The 21,238-nt window shown below is 32.4% G+C and overlaps 3 protein-coding genes across 5 annotated transcripts in view; 2 read left to right on the top strand and 1 right to left on the bottom strand.

Moving 5' to 3' along the window:
• Flo2 (flotillin-2) overlaps positions 1–21,238 on the top strand; it is a 483,891-nt gene that overhangs the window by 32,679 nt on the left and 429,974 nt on the right. The window lies entirely within an intron of this gene.
• Positions 1–21,238, bottom strand: part of LOC117221858 (uncharacterized) — a 50,999-nt gene that overhangs the window by 24,368 nt on the left and 5,393 nt on the right. The window contains exon 2 of the mRNA XM_033473141.2: positions 2,657–3,461. Within this exon, the coding sequence (XP_033329032.2) occupies positions 2,657–3,262 (606 nt within the window). The 5' untranslated portion in view covers positions 3,263–3,461. The remainder of the gene's footprint in view (positions 1–2,656; positions 3,462–21,238) is intronic.
• Positions 2–2,139, top strand: LOC117221859 (piggyBac transposable element-derived protein 4). Its single transcript, XM_033473144.2, has 2 exons — positions 2–226; positions 346–2,139. Exon 2 carries the CDS (start codon positions 365–367, stop codon positions 2,090–2,092), a length of 1,728 nt encoding a protein of 575 aa, XP_033329035.2. The 5' UTR covers positions 2–226; positions 346–364; the 3' UTR covers positions 2,093–2,139.

Below are 21,238 nucleotides of genomic sequence, written 5' to 3' on the forward strand. Positions count from 1 at the left end.
CAACCAGCCGCAAATATTTCTGTTACGTAACCATGATAACGAAGCCTCTCGCATTCCTAAGTAATTTTAGCGAAACAAATGAATCATTCCAAGCATGTAGAAATGATCAGTCATTATAGCCAGGGTCAGTAGATCTGTGCCGATCGTCGTACGTATCGTATCTTATAAAGTGTTTTATTACTGTACATTTTTTGGAATTTCAAACTTCGTGTTTTAAATTTGGAAGGTAACAGTTTCTTAAGAATCATCTATATTTTCAATCGGTTACTGATATTTATTATTGATATTATTGATATTTATTTACTGATATTTGAATTTATAACAAAAATTGATTTTATGAAATAGGCCCTATAAAAACAACGAAATGACACATAGATGTAATGAAAACGAAACTCAAAGAGAATTGGTATATGATGATTTATCTGATGGACCAAACAACGCATGCGACGAAAATGAATTCAGTGATAGCAGCGATATTCTTGAATTAAGTGATGTGATTAGACATAGAAAAAATCTGAGTAAAAAGTATAATATTTCAAGCGAAAGTGAAGATTCGGATGTGGAGACTGATGAGCCTATAATTGAAGAATGGACAAATGAGGATACTTTTCCAGATCTGGAACCTTTTGAAATAATTTGTGGTCCAACATCATTACAAAGAAATTGCAGCGTGAAAGAAGCTGTTGATTGTATATTTGGCAACGAATTTTTCCAAATTATTTCTGAAGAAACAAATCGCTATTACTTACAAAACGTACATAAATATAAGGCTATTCATAAACAAGGAAAATGGAGAAATGTCTCATGTTCCGAAATAAAAACTTTGTTCGGAATATTTATTTTGATGGGACAAATACGAAAGGATAACATAAAAGAATACTGGTCCGTGGATCCATATTTGGCAACACCTATTTTTTCAAAATTAATAAGTAGGAACAGATTTGATCAGGTTATGAGGTATTTACATTTTAACGATAACACGAAAATGAATGAAAATAGTGATAGGCTCTACAAAATACAACCTGTTTACAATTATCTACTAGAAAAATTTAAAACCGTTTATACTCCTCATCAGAACCTATCGCTAGATGAAGCCATGATCCCTTGGCGTGGAAAATTAAAATTTAAAACGTACAATCCACGTAAACTTACTAAATATGAAATACTTGTACGAGTATTATCGGAGAGTCAGACGGGATATATATGTAATATAGAAATTTATTTTGGACAAGGCAAAAAACTGCAAGACACGGTAACAACGATTCTTACACCGTATTTCGGATATTGGCACCATCTTTATATGGATAATCATTATAATACTTTGAACATTGCCGAATTTTTATTACAAAATAAAATCCGAATATGTGGCACAATACGCGCCAATAGATTGCCAAAATGTTTAAAAACAAAATCGTTAGAACTACAAAAAGGGGAGAGTATTTTCAAACGGAAAGGTGATATTTTGTTGCAAATTTGGAAAGATAAGAGAGAGGTTCGAATGATTTCGACAATTCATAAATTTGAAATGGTTGAATGCACTGGAAAATATAAAACTATACAAAAACCGAAATGCATTGCAGATTATAATTTGAACATGAACGGTGTCGATCTTGCAGATCAATATCTATCATATTACTCAATATTGAGAAAAACAATTAAGTGGCCTAAAAAGATAGTATTATATCTCGTCAACTGCGGCCTGTTCAATGCATTCAAGATTTATAATTCGTGTAATAATGAAAAAATGAAATATAAAGATTTTCTACTTGCTGTGATGAAATTGTGGACGACGGAAGAAAAATCAACGGATACATTTATCGATGTAGGACAAAGTGTTTCAAATACAACAAATCACCTACGTGTCGACCCGCCATGTAGACTCTCTGGTAATATGAAACAGCATATACTGGAACCAATACGGAGTAAAGGCAAGAAGAAGTTCCCAACCAAACAATGTAAAGTGTGTTCGTGCAATGGAAAAAGGAGCGAAACAAGATACTGTTGCCAATTGTGCCAAACAGCATTGCACAAAGGAGTATGCTTTACCAAATATCACACTCTAAATCAATATTCAAATTTGTATAATAAATAATAGTTAAAATGTAAAAAATCTTATATAATAAACAGATATATAAACTATGTATATATAGTATTATTTAAGAATACTAAATGCAAATTAGAAATGTGCGTATCCGCTTCCTGTTACTTGCCAAGCATGTTTTTGGAGCGTTCGAAAATGTGCGGTCTTTGAGAGCGTGTTGAACGCGCAGAGCCCCGTCCGCAATGTGTTAAGAAGCAAATTGATTTCTTTTGGTTTTAAAAAACTGTTGTACTACGCCAATTTTGACAAGATTAAAAAATTTCTTTCTATTCAAAACCTGCATCATTTATTTATCTACTCATAGTAAATAGTTAAAGTGCTTTATTTTTTAACGTTATCGTTTAATCATAAAGCAGAGCTTTAAGTTCATGCTGTTCAAAAACCAAGGCTCACTTTGGAAAAGCAGTTGAAGTTTCTCCATACTGCGAATATATTACAAGATATGCGTACACTTTTTTCAAAATTGTGGTCAAATTGTATAAACTATCTAAAGATGCTTCATAAAAGTGTGACCAAGAACATATTGCACAAATCAGCACATCATTTCCTACGCACCGTTAGATAGCCACCCGTAGAATGATAAGGGCTTTTCTGGAGATAAGGATTGCGGTTGTCCTCGGACTTCTTGAAGTAGTACAAAGCCTGACTGAACCCCCAGCCAGGATTACCAAGAGCCTCCCAGTGGTCGTAATCGTGCCGATTCCCTCGGACGTACAGCATGTAGTTGAGCACACTGGAACCGCCCAAGACCTTGCCTCTAGGCCAATTGCATCGGCCGCCTTTCATCGCCAAACAGGCCCTGCCAGTCGGTTCTGTCTTATACTTCCAGTCCAGCTTGGTCAGCTGAAGATAGGCAGCCAGCGAAGGCACATCTGTTATCTCGTTCTCGTCCGGCCCGGCTTCCAGCAGAAGGACATTCCAATCCGGGATTTCTGATAATCTGCTGGCAACCACTGCTCCTGCCGAGCCGCCTCCTACCACGATGAAGTCGTATTCCGCGTACAGCGGGTATCTGTTTATGGGACGGCTTTCCGGGTCCAGTTGGTCGTAGCGGTAATAGGACAGGCCTGCTATTAGCAACGGGATCAGCCACAGGCTTGTCCCCACGAGGCCCAGGGCTCCCTTCAAGGCAGATGTCACCACTATCGCGCTGAACACCATGCTTCTTCAGTTGTAATTTTGGACGAATTTGAAGATTTGGCAGTTTGATCGAGTTGAGTGGCATAACGTTGCGAAGGTGCTAGAGGATGTCTGGGGGACGAGTGCCTAATCGTTCGGTCCTGGGTACTCTGAGCGGGGTGTATGGGGTTGCGGTGGTCATCGTAGAGTTGATGCCGCGGTCTTCATGGGGAAGATCGTCCTGTAATTGAACCAGAGTCGTTAGTATGGCGCCTAGATGACAGCACTGTGCAGTGTTTACGCGTTACGACTTTTTTGGGCATGTAGGGATATTATATGTCACGTTATTGTCTTGTGATGTTTCAAACGCGACCCAATACGTGTATTCTACTTCTACAGAATAATTTTAATTAATATTGTACTGTTTTGTACTTTTACAGGAGAATTTGAATTAATATTTTGTTAGACTTTACTTTACGGGACCAGAGATTTTTGGTTCTTTTACATACATTCTCGTAGATTTTGTCAAGATAATTCCAAAAATTCAAGTCCCAAGGTGCGCAAACCATTGGTTCAAAAGTTATACGCGTTCTAATCCTGACATAATCCATAAAGTAAAGATTAGCCAAAATGACTGCTCATCCATGCTTGTGCTGCCGTTTAGCGGCTCTTGTGAGGAATTTTTTGGATATTTGTGCTGCCATCTAGCGGCGCCACTCATGAAACTACATCTCCAGACGGAGTGCGTATCAATGTGGTGTCACGCTACATGTCAAACACGCTTGAAATTCGTCGATTTTGAACGCGTACAACTTTTGAGCCAATGGTTTGCGTACCTTGGGACTTGAATTTTCTGCGTTTCCGCGACAAAATCTACGAAAATATTCATAGAAGAGCCAAAAATAGTGCATTCTTCTATTTTTAAAGCGTACGAAATTTGAACAATCCTTCCTAATACTTGCTGGCTTTAGAATATGTTGCAACAGATTAAAATATAACAATCTTTTACATCTATATAAAAAAGATAAACACAGCTCAAATTCACTAATTACAATATAGGCTGATTGTGACTAATTTTTCTTTATACTTCTTTTGTTAATGTCGTAGCGATACCAACCTTTCTTCTCTTCACTGTTTTTATTTTCTACTTATCAATACATGCTAGATTCTAGGAAGAAACAATTGTTCTATAATACTTAACGTAACAATAACAATAACCTTGATCTAATTTTAGGTGGGGAAATTGTAAAGAAAGGTTTTGTATTGTTTAACAAGCTTCATCGCCGGGTAATGAAATTATTTACAGAACTACATCCGTGTATATTAAAAGTACAATATTACTTGTTCCTTAACCGTTTGACTGCTGAGGAGCGCTATCGCGCTCTTCTTATTATGAAAAAATAGGTCAACAGCCAAACGGTTAAATGCAACTGAACAATTTTACTTTTGTAATTGTGTCGCCAATGGATAGCACAGATCCTTCTGATTAAAATGAGTCCAAACACGATATAAATTGGATTACGTTTATTATACAGGGTGATTCATGTAACTTGTACACATCAAATAACTTTAAATTAGTTGATTGTGAAAATTTAGAAACTTCTCTTCATACAAGAACCTGTACTCATCTTTGAAGCTATGCATTTACAAATTTGCCATAAATAAAGTTATTTGAGATGTGCAAGTTTCATGACTCACCCTGTAGTTTGCTTATTAATTGATCCGTGAATAGCTGAAATTAATCCGATTTCCATCGTGTTTGGACTCATTTCAATCGGGAGAATCTCAGCTATCCATTAATACTAAAATTATAAAGGTAAGACGACGATTACTCAAAGTGAAATCAGTACAATTGAATTAACATACTGGCTCCTGAATCCATGTAATTTTAACTATATATATACTACTGTAGCTTTTTGCTCTCAAAACGCCATTTATTTTGTCATTTTGCATTGTTAACAATTGTTAATAATTCAAAACGTCACTTGTGCAATTATAGTATGTACGAGATCAGTATACATTTATTTTTACTGCTTTTGATCAACAAGATCGATTGGATCAGAGAGTCAAAAGGAATATACATGTGTATAAACAATAGTAGTTTCTAGACAAACGAATAATCCCGAGTTTGCTATCATAAATTCTGCTCTCAACTATCGTGTTGTTGGAGAAGGGTTAAAGCGAGATCATGAAATGGAGCACGCTGACTCTCACAATCGAGCGATTAATCAAATGAGATTCGAGAACAATTGTTTCCACGAGCAGAGAACTTTCATCGAGCCAGCAAATCTACGTTTAGCCTGCGAGAATAGTTCGCGTTGACCCTGGACATTTATGGCCTGGTTCATAATAGCATATTGTTGCAATGAATTTCGTAGAGAATGAAAGTATGTTTTCCATATTAATTAAGATGGATTAATTTAATGCGCAGAATTGAGCATTATTCGAATTGTTTCGGATATATATAAATATTTATCTGAAATAATTATTCGAGTGAATTCTTTTCAGTCGAATATTTTATTCGAACAATAACTATTAATTATTCATAACAAATTGTTCTATCTAATTATTCGGATAATTCTTCTTTTATTCAGACAAATTATTCGAATAGAGATTGTAACATTATTCCAATAATAATGTCAATTACTGTTGACCGTTTTTTAAAGTAATTTTTTAAGTGGTTTCCTTTTTTAAATTGCTTCTTTTGCATACGAAGAAACATTATTTAGTTCAATCTGCCCAAAAATAACAAACTTTCCGAGGCAGCAATTGAAAAAAAATAAATTGTAAAAATTAACATGGAATAAATTAATCAATAAACTATGGAAAACCCTATCATTTTTATTCAAATCGATTAGTTTTCGAATAACAAATAACTTCTTATTCGGATGAATTTTTATTCGAATAAAATGTTATCTAGATAAATGTTTATTCTAGTGGATATTTTTTATTCGATAATGACGAATAAATTTTTCCGTTATCTCGAAGCAGTGGAATCCCCCCCCCCCCTGTATTTTCCTGTAGTTTACAAAAAAGTATATATTTTAGTTTTTAAACGTGTATCTAAATTTAATAAAAGTATTTTTAATCGAAAAATTATGATTTAAAAAAGGAACGGGTCTCGTGTTGGGCACCTTATATCAACATTATCGATAACTATCGTCAGTCACACCACTAGTCGAATATTCTTAGATGAACAATGCGTCACAGGGCAAACAATCTTGGATAGAAAGTGTAGAAGGGTAAATGCAATTTTGGTGTCAGGTCGATCATGAATTGGTCGTGTCTTTCATTGTGAAAAAAAACTATTAGCGTCTTCTCATCTGTAAAACGAGTAGTGCAACAGCATTAGCGGGTCTGGTCCGGTAGAGCAGCATAGATGGCGACAGCGAAAGGAAGGAGTAAGGCTAAAAGGACACGTAGCAGATTTTAATTGCTCCGCTCGACTATACTACGTTCAACGAGAACTGGTACAAAATCTAAACAGAACGTTCACGCGATCGGTGCAGCGGTTGCAGCCGAGTGGCTGTTAGACCACGATGCTCAGGGACGAATTTTATGGGGACGAAGGCCCTTGCATGCAGAGCAGCCTCATGCAGAAGGGCCCGAAAATTGTGATTCGGCCCTGGCCTGATCACGCGTCGCTCGCGTGCAGCTGTTCATAGTTTGTGCCAGTTCTCGTTGAGCAAAGTATGGGCTCAATTCGACGCAGTCTGCGGCGACGCGACGACTCATAGTGGGGCGAAAATGACTAAGCTTGCGTCAAACTCGTAGAACTTTTGACAGAAATGAAATCGAGAGACGATTTTGTGTTTTTAAATTCAACTTAAAATGTCCTAGAATAAGGAAAAATTATAGGAGAATGTCGCACGTACAATTTTCGACGTTTAAGATTTATGTTGAGTTTGATATTTTTCGATAAAATTTTGGTTCATCCGTTATCACATGCGAATTTATCAATTTGTTATATATTATTTCTCACAGATTCTGTCATTATCGAATTTTTTCGGTGATTTCCAGTGTTTCGACAAAGAAATGTTTCGAACAAAAATTTCTTAGCACTCAGTTTTCTGTAAACTCCAATATAAAAAGTTGAGAAATTACTTTGTTTAACCCTTTGCGCTCCTATGTCGAGTCAGACTCGACATTGACTTTTTCATTAATAGTTCATTTTCATGATTCGCATTATATTTATGAATAAATTACGTGGTAAATTACGCAATTACGTGATAAGTACACTATTTTAACCGTAGCCTATATGTATTAACCAATAGTCTCTGTTTTATCTATTTTATGCTATCGTTATATCTTAATTGGAACTAATTAATATTTGTATCCTAATATACTTTTCTGTTATATATATTTTACTTACTTTATTTAATTATTTCTTCTAATTGTATTAACCCCTTGACTACGGCAGACTTTGAGACGCGTCGGCCGTACCATACGGCAGAAATTGAGTTACGATGTACGTCGAGAATGGCGAACTTTTGGATAGGGATGCATTTTTGTGAAAACATATTTCAATATTTAAAAAACTAAATTTCGCTACATTAAAACAATATTATTTATTTCTCTGAATCGAATTACTATAAATGTTACAAATTTAATATTAATGTAAAACTTGTTTCTCGTCTAACTGAGATAAGATCTATCGAAATAAATATCGATAAAATTTTCTGGGCGTCTCCGAGTGTCACAAACGCAAAATTCCTAAGCGCCTATGGGCGCCCACAGTAGTCTAGGGGTTAATCTAGTCCACTACTACCGATAGCATTTATTATATTGTACGAGGCTACATTTATTATATTTTATTTTATTGTTACCTGGCATGGTCTGCGGTGCGTGTCCCGTCTATTTTATATTTTTATATGGCTTAGCGATCGCAAGTAATGTGATCCCGGGTGAACATAAAGTGTCTGAATAAATTACTAGTACATATTCCTAGTTCTAGTTAGATCGCAAAGTTATATACGGGAGTATGTTTGGACTGCATTGTAACAATCTCTGAAATAAAAGGAAGAAAATGCAGTAATTTCTGCAGAATTGTTCGCAGGTCGGAATTGAAACCGGCAGATCTGAGAATACAAAGTCGTGATTCTTCGGGTCTCGCGGTTCATTTTTTATAAAAACTCGGCGCAGTCGGCATAACAGGGCAGCGGTCAGCATGCCGGTGTACATTAATATGAATGAAAAGAATGAAAACGACGACTTAACTTCTTTATTTCTAATTTTTTGCCGCGATACGAAGGCAATTCGGAGGCCACATGCCACGTTTCGAAGGCAATTTGGAGGCCAGTTGACACAATTCAAAAGCAATTTGGAGGCTACATGACACGATTGGAAGACAATTCGGAGGCCACATGCCACGATTCGACGATCACTTACCTAGTACTTACCACATACCTTATAGCTCCGCGGTTTTTCTTACCTGACTCACACCCAAACAGACCATTTTGTATTGTCTTCCGGGAATCGCGTCGCATGCCGTGTCACACGCTTGACCGACTCCGTCGACCTTTAGCATCGACGCAGTAATAATTTATATAGGCGTTGGAGTAGCACAGGGAAATTCACAGCAACCCGAATTTAGCATTTCCGGGAGAAATTACTGTACTTTGAAGCGCAAAGGGTTAAATGAAACATTAAAATCACCATGATTTGATGATGAAAATTAAGAAAGAGAAAAAGATCGGAAGTCACGTGCAACCCGCGAGGGAACATTAAATAAATACATACACGTGGAAAGTGTTGTACATTTTGTCACGTTGCGTTTTTCCGAGGAAGACGTGGCGAATATTTGGACTTTTGTGCATGTGAAACAGGTGTATGCGTGAGAGAGATGGACGGTTATCTTCGAAGACTGTATGTATAGGGATTTGAACTATGAAAACGAAGAATGCTTTTGAGAGGGAGCGTAACGAGTGTGTGCGAGTTCGACAGTTCGATCGGAGATCTCGAAGACGAAGGATACTTAGATCTTTTTTGTACGTTATTTTTTGTTCATCCAACAAGTCTTTTAACCTTTTGAGCTCTGAATACTCCTGGCCGAAACGGTTCGTAGGGACGGAGCGCGGCTATCGCTGACCATCGCTGGGGGCGGAATACTTTTTTGCTACACTGAAGTGACTATTCAAGGCGTAAACAGTAATAAATTATGGTGATTCTTTTGCAGAAGGTTAAATAATTAATCTTCCGATTCAATGTCCGATGATAGTGATTCACTATATTCTATTTCACTGTCGTCCCTTGTGAAATATTCCTCAAGATTTGACATTTTGTAGGGTGTCACGAATAAAAAAAGAAAATCGAACAAGTTATATTCCGCACTATCGCTGTTGACGCGAGCGAGACCGTGAGATTCTTACATTCACAAGACGATACTGCTGACTGAGTCGTTTTGAGTGCTTTGAGTCGCGAAAAGGTGACAGTGCAGATAATTATTTTGAAATCTAATTGGTTAGAGAGTGGGACATAAAATGGGATTTTCGTTTCGGATATTCCCGGGGATTTTTATGACCCTAATATTGCCCAACCGCTACCTATAAGGAAGACAAATTACTAACGAGCGCTCCTGTATTAATTTTACACGAAAATAACTGCATATTGATTGAAAAAATCGACAAACGCATATATGCGCCCTTAGTCCAGGCCGATGACTTAGAGAAAACACATAAATGCGGCCTTAGGCTACACGGATGACTTTCGCCAAACGCATATATGCGTCCATAGAGCTCTAAGGGTTAAATTATGGCCCTGTTTTCTATGCGAGAACGGTCCTACGTACGTACTATATGTATATCTTTTACTTATTAATGTTATAGCTGACCTCAAGACGAGTTCAACGACCTATATAAAGCGATCTTTAAGTCTTAAAACGTTGCTGAAATCGTCGTGGACAGCTAATGCTATGCGATTGCAACCACTGTGCGACGTTCCGTTAACTCGCGGCTACAAATTGACGAAGTTATGTCGTCGCCGGTGGAAAACCGAGATGGTGATCTCATAACGGGGAAAGGAGAAAGTGTTCCACCAGTGTAAATCCTCTACTATGCTCGTTTCCTTCCATGAGGCTCTGCTGGTTACGTTACGCGGCCTCTCTCTCCGCGTCGCCGTTCCTCTTCCTCGGCTTCATTGCCAGCCTTCCTGACCGTGAAAATCATTTTAATGGACGACGATGAAGTAAACGCAGCCATTCGCTTCCTTATTCACCCTTTAACACCTCGCACTACGATTTTTTTTGCACAACCACAGTGATTCACAGTTATCTAATTAGATTCTAATTAGATTTGTTATTATTAGATTGGCGCGCATGAAATGTCGGATTTTTAAACGAATAGCGAAAACTCAATATCTATGCACACACATTTTGGGCCTTGCATGCGTTCACAGTTCACTCTTCAGCATTATTTCCAAGTTTTGTTCGATTTATAATAATTTAATTCAAATAACAATAAGCTATAAATGTTTAACTAATGGAAAATAGCATTTTTCAACATACTTGATATATATTGCAAATACTATAATCAATAATTCATTCGTATTCAACTATCTTCTTCTTCTCTCGTTTAAAGCTGCATTCTTTTCAACTGTTCTTTCGCAAATTGATATTTATATCAAGTTTTTAGTTCTTAATAAAATAATCTCTCACACAAGTTTAGGGAAGATCTTTCAATTTCCGTGGCTTTAAGCTAATTTTTGCTTTGCTCAAGCTTTGATTAAATGCTCTAATTTCTATTTAATGCACTAAAACTATTTTTCGATTTTTCAGATATTTCAGTTTTTAGAAATATTTCTTTGCGTGACAGAAAATAGTAATTTAATAATGTTTTTAACGAAATGAAGAAGGTGTTTTTCACTCTAATTCTGTGCCCTGTCGGGGAGGGGCTCTGTATGTCCGCCATATGTTCGCCTCATATTTTTGTGCTTGACGATACTTCTAACTCTGTCTACAGGGTGTCCTACAGCGGGGAATGCGAGGTTCTTGAGGTCATTTGAAGTAACTTTTTCCTTAGCGGAAATGCAATCCGCGGTTTCGTTTACGAGTTATTAACGAAAAACACTGACCAATGAGAGACGAGATTACCCGCGGATTGCATTTTCGCTAAAGAAAAATTTACTTCAAATGACTTCAGGAACCCCACATTTCTCGCTTGTACAATAATTTTGGGGCACTCTCTATACTTCTGTGCCCCTTATTTCTACCTTCTGGTGTCTCCCGCAATTACTGTGCTTCTTTTAATAACGTTCCCAATTCGTTTTTCTTTCCTCACAATACTGTTTTGAATAAGAATGAGGTTAGGTTTGGTTACGCGGTCTAATAAAAGAGGGCGCTGAAATACGGACATGTTCTAGAATCTGACCCTATTTCTGGATTTATCTAGAAGTCTCCTGCAATTACTGTGCTTCTTTTAATAACGTTTCCGACAATATTGTTTCTTTTCTCACAATATTGTTTTGAATAAGAATGAGGTTAGGTTTGGTTACGCGGTCTAATACAAGAGGGCGCTGAAATACGGACATATTCTAGAATCTGACCCTATTTCTGGATTTATCTAGAAAATATGAAATATGCATGATTAGTGTTTTTTAATTGTTGTTATTAAACGAAATATTAAAAAAAAAGTAAACGTACTACTATAAATAAATGAAAACTAAAAGTACTAATACTTTTACTATACATTATACGTTTTGTACGACGTAAATCACATTAATAATTCATTTATACGGAGATAGTACATAAACTCGTCAGAACTGCTCTTGCATCGATTGAAAAATATACTACTTATAAACGTTATAGCATAGAAACATCTTTGATAAAAATTGGAAAAGTTTGACTGACGATAACTTTGTGAAAAATCATCGTAGGATGATAACTTTTCTTTTAAATTAAAGGGGAAGGATCAAACTTGATTCGACTGGAAATGGCATCTCCGAAAAAAGTTTTACAAAGTCCGTGCATTTCGTCAAACTTAGCAATTTTCAATTTGACATACATGGTCTCATATTTAAAGGGTTACAGTGGTAAGGGTGCATCAAACTAGAAATTCGGAGACATTATCTTAAAGTGGATTCAAGCTTTAATTTGAAATAGAGACCATCATTCTATGATGACTTATCGTCAGTCAAATTTGGCCAATTTTCATCCAAAATTGTTCTATGCTATCATTTTTTGAACAGTATATTTACTACATTTTAACACATACTTCTCACTAAGTCTTGCATATTGATAGATAAACATAATAAAAAAATATAAATCAACAATGTATGTATAACATTTTTCTTTTTCTATACGTTTTTATTCCGGGGGCACAGAAATTGGGACATCTGTCATATAAAATAATTGCACGAGTATTCGCAGAATTCATACTCATACAAAACTCGAAATAAATGACAAAAATAGAGAATTTTGAAAACATTATTTTGGCTAAATATGACCTCGGCAATACACAATAAGACTAACACAATAAACAACATCATAACATCAGCCGGGTGATAAACATTTAGACATACTAAAAATTCAACATTTCATATACCCTAATCTAATGTTATTATCATCGCTATTATAATTATTATTATATTGCTATTGTCATCATTAGACAGCAGATTATATGCATTTATGTCAAAAACGAATAGGTCAAATATAAAATTGTGAGGTCATTAGACGAATTTCAGAATATTATTGCATTATTTTCAACTTACTATAATTATTAGAGGAAGAGGTATTATTATTAATATATAATATTATTAATATTATTATGTCCCTTACAGTTAACTTGAACAATTTTTATTTTTCATAAAGATCCGCACTCTAGTCGTCATTTATCATTATTGTTAGTGTTATTGTTACATCTATATTAAACATCCTCGTCAAGAATGAATTACATGTCTTCACCTGTTCAGAACTATCTTCACCGCTTGCATTTATAAAAACCATGGTTTCTATGAAACTGGCATGTTGCGTCCACATCCTGCATACAGCGATGAGCAAAAGTGTATAATAAAAGTGTGATACACATGCACGTATGTCTCATGAAGGTGAAGATCATGCTACTAGTTTCTTAACCAACCGGTCGAATTTGGGTTAGATTTAATTTGGGTAGGATTGCGATTACAAGGTGAATGTAATTAACGTTATGTAATAGTTTATTTTCATTTGTATGATATACGGAATATTTTACACAGATAAGAATTTAACGCAACGTTTACAGTTTTGCACTTTGACATTCTTATCGAATTATAGTCTTAAATTAATATTCTGTTCATTTTTTCCCTCCACAATGTGCACTTTTGAATTCATTTTGCACTTTATTAAGCTCATTTGGTGCTTTTATTTTTTAGTTTAGTGCGGGTTTTTTTGAATTTGCTATACATAAATTACAATAAATTTATATAAAATTACGACAAATTTATATAAAATTACAATGAATTTTCATAAATTTACAACGAATTTATATAAAGTTACAATGAATTTACATAAATTTACAATACATTTATACAAAATTATAATGAATTTATATAAATTTATATAAAATCACTAATCCATATAAAATTAGAGATAATTTATATAACATTGGAGCTAATTTTTATAAAATTAAATCTACTTTATTTAAAATTATAAAGAATTTATATAAAATTCAAACTAATTTGTATAAAATTAGAGTAAATTTTTATAAAATTATAGAAAATTTATATAAAATTGCAGCGAATTTAGATAAAATTACAATAAATTATTGCAATAACAATTTGTTGTAATATATACGCTTTCTGAGTTCACTATGTGCTCCTCAGTGTTCACAATGTGCTCTTTCAGATACACTATGTGCTTCACTATTCAGCAGACTGTGCGCTTTTATTAGTTTCTTAAAGGTTGTATCCCGTGCATTGACTGTTTTGTGTCCTAGCTGTTCAGTTTTCCCGTAAGTCCTCAAAATCAGTAGACCATTCACGACAAATGTCAATGGGGTAATCGCAATGTAAATGACTCGTAGAATAAGGAAACAGGAAGAAGGATGACGAAAGCAACCGTACCATGTTAAACGAGCAAATACATACCGCTATGATTCGTAAGAAATATCGATCTAAATCTCGAGTCCGGCATTCATTGCGGAGAATATTACTTGGCATCGTACGCAATTACACTTCTCCATCGTTTATTTGCAGCGTACACAACGCGCATTTTTCACCGACAAAAGAAAAACCGCGTACTCGTCAAGCGAGAAAGTTTTAACAGGGCTGCTTCAAATCGGTTCGTTCGCTCTAACACGGAAAACGATGTCGGACGATGCTTGTTCGCGGGTAGAAAGAAACCAAAGAGAAACTAGCAATTCGTCCGATAGGATCATTCTCGAGATAATCTTTCAACGATAGGTGTCTGCGTTTGACTAAATCTGATTAGATGGGGAAATCATTATCTGCTGGCTGCGTAGCGTAATTTGTTACCGGGCAGCATCTGTTTATGTAACTTCTCATGTTTAGAGACGGCCATAGTTTGCAGTTATTTTGAAATTGAATTCAGTTGAATTTAATATTCCCCATTTTTAGTTGAATTTAATATTTTCTATTTTTATTTGAATTTAACATTTTTCATTCCTAGTTGAATTTAATATTTTTGCTTTCTAGTTGAATTTAATATTTTTTATTTTTACTTGAATTTAATATCTTCCATTTTTATTCGAATTGAATATTTTTCATTTTTAGTTGAATTTAATATCTTTTATCTTTATTTGAATTTAATATTTTTCATTTTTATCTGAATTTAATGTCTTCCACTTTTATTTCAACTTAACATTTTTCATTCCTAGTTGAATTTAAATATCTTCCATTTATATTTCAACTTAACATTTTTCATTCCTAGTTGAATTTAATATTTTTGCTTTCTAGTTGAATTTAATATCTTTTATCTTTATTTGAATTTAATATTTTTCATTTTTATCTGAATTTAATGTCTTCCACTTTTATTTCAACTTAACATTTTTCATTCCTAGTTGAATTTAAATATCTTCCATTTATATTTCAACTTAACATTTTTCATTCCTAGTTGAATTTAAATATCTTCCATTTATATTTCAATTTAACACTTTTCATTTTTAGTTGAATTTAATATTTTCCATTTTTGTCTGAATTTAACACTTTCTATTTTTATTTGAATTCAACGTTTTTTAATTTTAGTTGAATTTAATACTTTTTATTCTTCGTTGAATTCAATTCTTTGGCTCAATATTTTCAACTTTCGCGTTTTACTAAAAAACAGTTACATTGTAAATAATATACAGGCTTGCATTAAAAATTAATTTCTAAATTTAGTTTAAAGGTTTAACAATTGCTGTCTTATGTTATCAACATGGCACTGACAATAGCATTTTCATGGAAGAAGCGTGTGGAACAAAATTTGTTGGTTTCGGAGTAGAATGTTGTTCGTTGGAAATATAGGTCTCGGGCACGAATATAAAATGTGGCGTCCCTGGCTCCGTGAAATTTCTGTATCACGTAAGAAAGTAACGCGGAACACGACTGAACTTTTCTTTCTAAAATTGCTCGCAGAGTCGGCTGCGGAAGGAGGCACCGACACTATTTTTCTGGGCTATTGCGCGAACTCATGAGCTACGTTCTCCGTGTGTACTATAATAACGTTTTTCTGACGAGTCTTCCTTGTCTCGCAGTAATTAGATCAAGCTTCCTACTTTTACGATTTTTTGGGCCAACTGTCTAGGCAACGGTACTACGTAGGAATTTAAAACTTTTTCTTCGAATGGAACGAAACTAATATTCTATACATACTGACAACAGTTAAGACATTTTATATGTTATTAACATTTGGCTAAAATTTGATATCTTAATAAATATTTCTCTTATTAAATTAAAAATATATACATGTGTGTTATAGTGAAGCATATTCTACATTGCTTGTATTCCAAATATTGTTTTATTTAGTGCAAACGACAAATTAAAAAAATGATACAAATAAAAAAGAATAAAAATACAAAAATGAAACACAGAATACAAAAATAAAATACAAAATAAAATAAAACATGCAAAAAAATACAAATAATAAAGTATAAAAGTAAATAAAAATTGAAAATTGAGAAATTATGGAAAAATAAAATTAATATTTTCATAATACAATTTTAATCCTATGTTAAGAAGGGCTATTACACCCAAGAATGTATAACATGTTTCTTAACTTTTGTCGGCGAGACTCCGTATGGGAATTGTTTGATTTTATATTATATTAATTATATTTTATATTATATTAATTATATTTTATACTGTATTAGTTATATTTTACATTATATTATTCATATTTTATATTATACTATTTATATTTTATGTTACGTTATATTTTCCATGATATTAGAGTTGTTCAATTTTATTAAAATTAATTTATAATATATAATATTTATTAAAAATATTAGAGTTGTTGAATTTTAAATTGTTTAAAATATTTGTAGGCGTTATGATTCTTTCGCGATAATTTATACGGGGCGTTAGTGCATAAAGATTTCTAATGTAGTCATTATCAGCGATTTATTGCTACAGGTACTAATTAGTAGGCGTTCTCGTTATAGAGAAATCTATTACATTTACCACTTCTTTATTTTGGATAGGCTAGAATTATAGTTCGTTCATGGCAATATTATGTCTCACTATTTTCTCAAGGCTTATTTCCTGTTACGGTTAATGGTATATTTAAGTACAAGTGGAGCGTGCCAAGTTCCACTAAATAACAGTCATACTGATTTAATCATAATTATCGGTAGAGTGGAATGTTTGTTTTGATCTATTGTATTTCTCATATTTCGAAATTTATGAACTGGCATAGACATTCGAAGAATACAAATACGAGTACATACAGGCTGTCATGTAATTGATGGTACAACCGAATAATTCTATGTCGATATATAAATAAGTCGAAAAAAAAGAATAACATTTTCTCATTTGAGGCTTCATTTTCGAGAAAATTGAATTGAAAGATGCGTGGCAAGTCAAGTTCGCGTGGCTTATAATACAACGAAAAGTAGAATTGGTATGTCATGACCACCACGCACCACTTGATTGCTATTCAATAGTATTATTTTTTCAACCTAATCTTTCTCGAAAATGGAGCCTTAAATGAAAAAATGTTATTCTTTTTTTCGACCTATTTTGCCGGTTATACCACCAGTTACATGACACACTGTATATGTATATATAATAATAATAATAATAATAATAATAATAATAATAATAATAATAATAATAATAATAATAATAATAATAATAATAATAATAATAATAATAATAATAATAATCAGATTGCAGATTTTATGCATACATAATAAGGATCAGACGGTGCAATTGAAAACAGTAGAAAAATTTAAGTAACCGAAGAACACCAATATGATAATGTCAACTTGTCAAAGTTATTTACAAAATAAGGAAATACATAAATGATGATTCCAGTTTGTTGCAAGAAACAATTATTATTTTCTATAAAGATTCGGAATCGAATAATAATAATAATAGAAGGATGTATTTGGAATATGATTGTTCCAATTTACGTTTAATATATGTCATTAATAAATATTATTGAAATAACACAATATTTATATCCTTATATTATTAATATATTGTAACAAATAAAATAATATATGTTATTTAATTTGTTGCTATATATATGTATTTTTCTTTCTTTTCCTATATATATTAATTTTTCACATTTATGTTAATATATATTACATATTAATATTATTATTAAATGTGAAAAATTATTATTTAATAAAAATGTAATAAATGTAAATTATTATTTAATTTTTGAATAATAAATATATAAAACGACGACTTGAATTCTTTACTGACATAATTGTATTATACTACACTATATAGAAAAAAATCGACGAACATGTTTAAACAATTTTCATTTGTAAAAATTAATTCTGTTTTTGAAATTTGGATTACGGAAAATATTTAAAAGAGTCTATCGAATTATCTATTAAGGTCATTATAATTTATATTAGATCGACCAACCTGCTGAATATATTTAGATTTATTTATTAATTATGTACCTTTACCTAAATTCGAAGTAAAGAATATTTGTGAAATAATTATCAATATGTGATGTATCATAAAATTATAATGTAGTTAATTGCAATGTGTAATGCCAACGATAATTGTAATGTATGGGACATTGACCATCGTTCTTAATTTATTTTCAATTTTATTTACAAATCTTCTTTATTTATTCTTTTTTACTTTGTTTTTAGAAAAATGCATGAATATTTTTTCGAAGCCGATTAACTTTTCGTAACGTCGAAGATACTAATACATTTTCTTTTTGCAGGTAAGAGTTGCATTCTGGATGCATCCAAGCATCCACGTCAAGCCACGTGAGTTTCCGTTCGAGCGGTGAAATTAGTTTGGGCCTCGTTCACAAGCGTATGAGACATGTCACTTTCGTATACGAATTAGACAACTTTCAATCATGCGAATTCCTAGTTCAGTGTTTCTGTAATTTTCCGCGTAAGAACATTTATTTAATTAGATGTGCATGTGGTCGATTGTAATCTTCTGCTTTCTTCTAAATACATACAAACAATTGCATACAATAATTTTGCGAAACAATTTTTTATAATAACTTTTTGTTTTACTATAATTGTTGTTGATGTGTTTGTTATTTTTATGATTATTATTTCGCGACGATTTTTGTTATCGTTATAATGTTATGGTTTTAATTTGATTTATGATATTTGTATTATTTTTATTGTTTTATTTATAGCAATTACGTATATTTGTATTATATGTACAATTTTTATATTGTCATGGTTCGATGCTTTTACCACTTTTATCAACTTTATTTTGTAACAATTTGTCATTTTTGTTACCGTCATTCACTTTTGTAATAATTTGAAATTTTTATTATCTTACGTTTCGAAATGTTTCTCTTCTTTTGCAATATATAATTATATATTATATTATATTAATCTTATTATTTTATTTATAATATCTCGACACTTTTATCGTATCAACGATTTCATACTTTTATTATATTATTTTTGTAATGAACTAATACCTCGCAACTGTGTATATAATAATTACGCGTATGTATGTTTCTCTTGTATGTATTTATGTAGTAAACTATAGTAACCAAGTTGCTTTTGTAATTGTTTACGAAAATAAATGTCGCCTGTTTTCTCTTATTTTCTCATGTGTACGAATGTTCGTGTATGTTTACTTTTCTACAATGATGTTAGTTATATATGCAATAATAGATAATTGCATATCACGTTGAACAAGTCGATAAATAAACCATCAAATAACATTCCACACATTAACATTTGTCTGCGTGCGAGTTCTTTCTCAATGCTGATTCTTCTCGCGTACAAACTAGGATGAAATGCCATAGAAAGTTGGCGTAATTTTTAGTATTTCGTAAGTTGCGTGATTATGCGAAACCGGTCACAAACGTTCCCATTGGAAAGGCAGACGCAATAATCATCGTTCGTTTCCTCTTTCGTCTCACAATATTAACTAGAATTAACTCATTAACTGCGATAACCGATTCTACGCGAAGTTTTCACATTATTCAAATCCATGCGTGTTGGAAACTTTCTTACTAGGTAGACGAAATAATATGTAATTTATCAAGAACAGCTATGTGACATCTGCTTACGAAAGTCTTATCGAAGTGTTTGCAAATAAAGTGAAAAAAGAATACATGACACATCGGTACAAATCATATTGGAGGTTTTAACAATTAATTCATTAGTACCGAAATAGTATCTTAAAATTATAATATAATTTGGTAACCAATGACTCAATTTGAATATTATTTTGTGTGGATATTTGTTATATTTGTTCAGCAATAGCAAGAAATCAATTGACGTAAAATATATTAATTTATATAATATATAGAAAAAAATACTAGTACTTTTTATTAATAAAATATGTTACTAAAATATATAGATAAATAAATTACATAATATGAAGTTATCTAATTCATATAACTTATTCATATAATTTATTTTTTGATACATTCATCTATTTATTAATTATATAAATTATATAATATAAAATTATATAATGTATGTAATTTATTTATTAATATATTTTATTAATAAGTAGTACTAATATTTCTTTTTCTTCTTGATAACGTAGGTAATCGCCTCAAATGACAGTTATTTGTTGAAAAATCGGAATTTTCAAAGTGGATTATGGCTGATACTAGTTTCATTTATCTATCTTACAGGAATAATGATATTTTGCTTTAGATAACAATTTACAGTAACATACTTCCTACTGCGAAAGTGTTTTATGAAGTAAAGTGTGAACTGCAGCGTTTTCACCATTTTTCCACATTTTTTATTAATTTTTCGAAATTACCATTATCTCTCCACGCTTCCTAATGCAAATAACAGATACTGAATGAGTTCTCATTTTTCTCATTAAAAGATTAACGAAAATGTTCATGATACTGTGTAAAACTTTTAACGAACTACATATTTCGCATAAGCCCATGATTTTTCATCGGCATTTTGCATGTTTTGCTGAAATTATAAGGAATTACTACTATAACTGGTATGTTATCCAATGGTAAGTATACAAAACGCTGTAAATTACAATTTTATAGGTTGCAATAATCATCAGAGATATTCTCGATATTGTAAAATCGTTTTCGAAAACATGATTTACAGAAAATGCTGCATTTTTTATCACTTTTCCATAATTTTCATAGAAAGTTTCAGAAATTACAATTGTAACGTTATGTTTTCTGTTAGTAATGTTACATACTTGCTAAAATATAAACAAGATATATAAATCATAAATGAATACGATAAATTAATGAAAGTATAAAAGAATCTGTAAAATATTTTATTAATATTACATTACTAGATTGGAAATATAAAAGAATCCGATACAATATTCAATATACAACCAAATTATGATAAAATATTTAACATATGAAGGAATATGATAAACTATATATATATAATAATATGATAAAATATTTAAAATATAAAAATGTTTCAACAGATAGAGACT

Source organism: Megalopta genalis, chromosome 5, assembly GCF_051020955.1.
Source record: "Megalopta genalis isolate 19385.01 chromosome 5, iyMegGena1_principal, whole genome shotgun sequence".
NCBI lineage: Eukaryota > Metazoa > Arthropoda > Insecta > Hymenoptera > Halictidae > Megalopta > Megalopta genalis.

Excerpts from the sequence above, each read along its gene's own strand:
- LOC117221859 (XM_033473144.2), top strand. The coding sequence starts at position 365 with ATGACACATAGATGTAATGAAAACGAAACTCAAAGAGAATTGGTATAT.